The 3703-nt window shown below is 53.7% G+C and overlaps 1 protein-coding gene across 1 annotated transcript in view; it reads right to left on the bottom strand.

The window, feature by feature from the left end:
• The window catches only part of Rnd1 (Rho family GTPase 1), a 7348-nt gene extending 4519 nt beyond the window's left edge, over positions 1–2829 (bottom strand). Inside the window, exons 1-2 of the mRNA XM_005353954.2 lie at positions 2588–2829; positions 1802–1889 (exon numbers count right to left, since the gene is read on the bottom strand). Of these exons, the coding sequence (XP_005354011.1) occupies positions 1802–1889; positions 2588–2707 (208 nt within the window). The 5' untranslated portion in view covers positions 2708–2829. The remainder of the gene's footprint in view (positions 1–1801; positions 1890–2587) is intronic.
• Between the last annotated feature and the right edge of the window lie 874 nt (positions 2830–3703).

Below are 3703 nucleotides of genomic sequence, written 5' to 3'. Positions count from 1 at the left end.
CTGAGCCTGGCCCCCTCCACCCTGAGGAAGGAACAGTAGCAGGTTTGGGATCCAGACAATCCGTGCTTAGAATAGCAAGCAGCCCCTCTCCCTGTACTGCAATCACCATGGAAACTGGGGGGAATCCAAGCTGAGGTGGGGGTGTCGGTCATAAAAAAAAAGAAGAAGAAGAAGTAAGGGGGAGTTGGGATAGCTGCCTGCTCCTTCAGCAATCCACCCCCATCTCTTTCTGAGGTAAGGTGGGGGTTGGACCACAGCGGCACTGAGGCTGCGGTACTGGGGGAGGGGGAGGGGAGTTGGTCTCCATTTTGGCTCTAAGCAATCCCCCTCCCCTAAAACCAGCAACTGAATAACAGAAACAGGTTTAACCCTGGCCCATCCCACACATCACTGTCATTTCCTCTGTCCTTATGGGAACCTAATCCGAAAGAAGGATAACTGGCTGCCTGTATCCTTTTGAAACGAGAGGCTAGGGTGTGACCTGGGGTAGAAAGACCACACTTGCTGATATTCCACCATCAGGGCTGTGAGAAGCAGGGAGGGTACTAATGAAAAGAGATGAGCCGCAGCAAGGTCCAGGGAGACGGGAGGTGGGAGGGTACAGCAGGAAAAAACCATACATCATGCAGCCACGCTGCATTCTGGTCCAATCCAGCCAGCATAGCACAGTCCGGGATAAACAGAACCCTCTCTTGGAACTGCAACAGAGGACCACGTACCAGCCTGAGGAATTTGGGTTGTGGAGAAAGCTAAAAAAGTGTCTTCATTTTCTGTTTACCCATCCCTTATCGCTAGAACTCAAAATTGGAGAACAGGAACAAGATTCCTCCAGAGAAGTAGGGTGGTCCATTTTACACACGTAGGAAAAGCCTTAGTGATTCACGGTTCCTCTTTAAACTCAGCTTGAACACGTTAAAAAAAAATCTTTTCTGGTAAAGCATGGATTTTTCTTTTCTTTCTCATATTGCTGGCTCTTACTCCTTAATTATGTCTGAGACAGACTGTTAAAAAGAGGGACTGGGGTAGAGAAAGTGGGAAGGGCTCAGAAGAAAAGCAAATGTTAGCGGAGCTCTAAGGGCTTGGGACAGAGTGGGCAAAGCATTGCTTTCTCGTTTTTGAAAGACCGGCACCTCCAACCTCATCCTGTACAGGGAGAAATGATAGCAGCTTAAACCCATGCACTCTGTGGGACACTAACCCCAGTGTGGCCATGCCCTACATCTACCATCTTCCCCGCCCTCCCAAACAGCGATGATGCATCGCTTCACCACTGAGCCGCAGCATCTGATGGGAAGGACTGAGTTGCGGCAAGCAGACAGCAGCTGGCCTGAGAGGAAACGCAGGAGAGCAAGATTCCCTCCAAAGCCGGTGGCTCTCTGCCCCACCACAGCGGCCTCTATCAGCACCGGAGCCTAACATTCCTTTAACTTTGCTCCAGAGAACTGAAGGCAGACAGAGAGAGACAGAGAGAGGGGGGGGGGGGGGAAGAGAGGGAGGGAGAAGGGGCGGGAAGAGAGAGAGAGAGAGGAGGGGGAAGACCTGTTTGGTGCTCTGGGAAGTACTCAGGAGGTCCCTTCCCCAGCCCTCTGAATAATGGAACTAGACCAGAGGCCTGAATGGCTCCTGAGGTTTGTTCGCCATTTCCCGGATCATTTAAGAGAGTTGATGCCCCCAGCCAAAGAATCTTTACGTTCCTTCTTCCATCACCTCTGTCCTCAAAGGCGAATTTTCTCCCCTAAAAAAGCAGCAGCTGCAGCTAGCCAGTGGCGGTAGGACGGAGCCTTTGCGGCTGCGGTCTTACCTGAAGTATCCCAGAGGCTGAGCTCCACTCGCTGTTCATCGGTCTCCAAACAGGCTGTGTAATTCTCAAACACGGTAGGCACATAGGTCTGCGAGGAGAGAGGAAACATTCACATCTGGACTCGCGTGCCCTCAGGACCCCGCACCTCAGGCTCGCACGTCTTCAGAACCCATACCTAGCACTGACTACACAAGCAGCCACTCACACACAGGCGCTGGAACACCGACGTGTCAGGTGATGAGGGGCCAGAGGAAGGGAATACGTGGGGCAGGAGGAACTGTGTTAGACAGGAGAAAAGGACCGGAGAGGTACTGGCCTTTGCTCTCCAGCCTGGGACAAGCCCCCTACATCCTGACTCGGCAGACACACACATTCACATTTTCTTCTCATCCCTAGATTTGTGCCCCATTTTCAGAGCCACAAGGCAATTCTAACCTCTTCTGCCCTCTAGTCCCCTGGCACAGGTGATGAGCAGAAAGCAGCAGCCTGATGCCTAGAGCCACCCTCACAGAGCCTTCCAGGAGGGCCGGGCAGGTACTGCGTCAAGAATAAAGCCCAGGCCCTCTAGAGCCTCCCGGTCCCAGGAATGAAGCAAAGTGGGAGGGGATATGATGGCTAAAGAGGTGAGGAGGAGCCGACCGGGAGGCAGAAATGGGTCAGGTCTCAGGGGAAGCAAGGCAGGGCAATCCTTCAGCCAGAAGGCAGGCAGGGTGGGTCGGCCTGGGGGTGGGGGAGACGGTTCTCCCTGGCAGGTGGAAATCGACCCCGCGCCGGCGGCTAGCTCACCTCGGGATAGCAGTCCTTCGCTAGCACCTGTAACATCGCCGTCTTCCCACACTGCACGTCCCCCACCAGCACGAGCTTACATCTGACCACCACCGGCTGCGGCGCCCGTCTCTCCTTCATGGCTGCAGCCTCCAAGGGACTGGGACTCGGGTTCAGCGAGGAGGAGGTCGCTCCTGAAGTTTCCACGCGGAGACAGGAGGCCGGTTCCCTGCGTGCCTCCAACTGAGGCGGAGGCCGAACGGGCCCCGTTATATGCCCCAGGCTCAGCCAATCACAAGAGGAGGCGGGATCTGCCCAGGCCAATTCCTACGGTGGGATCCCCAGCGGCAACCAATAGTAAGAGAGTCTGAGTCAGCGCCCTCTTCCTCCCTTCTCTTTCTGTTAAAGCAGCACCGTTGCTTCATTCGGGAAGGGAATTCCCACGCTTTTTGTTTTGCTGTTAGGAGGTCGGGAAGGGGCTGGAAGTAAAGCCAAGTGATCTTCGAATGTCCATGAATTAGTGTCTAAAGCCATAAAGAGCCAAGGAACCAGAAAGTGAGGGTTGTAGGGTCTATTCCAGGAAGACAGCAGGGCCTGCCTAAACTAGTGGCATCTCTTGGGGAGAGGGTGGCCCCATCGACCTGTGACTCCTTAATTCTATATAGTTCCTACCCACACTGGTTCCACTTCTGGAATTTCCTTCTAATAGAAGCTCCTGCTGTCTGTCTTTTACAGCTCAATTCCCTCGGCAATCCCCTTCACCAAAGCAAACCAAGGAAACAAAATAACAGCTTCTGACCCAGAGACAGGCAAAGGAAACAAATGAAGGAATCCTGCAAGCAGGAATAGGAGAGAGACCAAACGAGCGGCTCTCTGCCTTCTGTTGGCCAGGGCGCTTCTAGCTCCATCCTAGTATGAGACGCGGTGTCAAGGTGCTTTGTTCTGTGGGTGGCTTCAGCTTCCTGGATGAATCAGGCGCAGGACTAGTTCCAGGCTGATCCCAGCTGGCTCTGACGCACTAATGTGTGTCACCTGGTGAAAGTCCAGCTTGGAAGTCAAGTTCTGGGCATGAGGGATAAGAAACTGGAGGACAATCTAAGATGCGGCTAAGCTATGAAATTGCCGACTGGCTCTAGC

Source organism: Microtus ochrogaster, chromosome 15 (assembly GCF_000317375.1).
Source record: "Microtus ochrogaster isolate Prairie Vole_2 chromosome 15, MicOch1.0, whole genome shotgun sequence".
Taxonomy (NCBI): domain Eukaryota; kingdom Metazoa; phylum Chordata; class Mammalia; order Rodentia; family Cricetidae; genus Microtus; species Microtus ochrogaster.
This window is presented reverse-complemented; position numbering and strand designations above follow the sequence as displayed.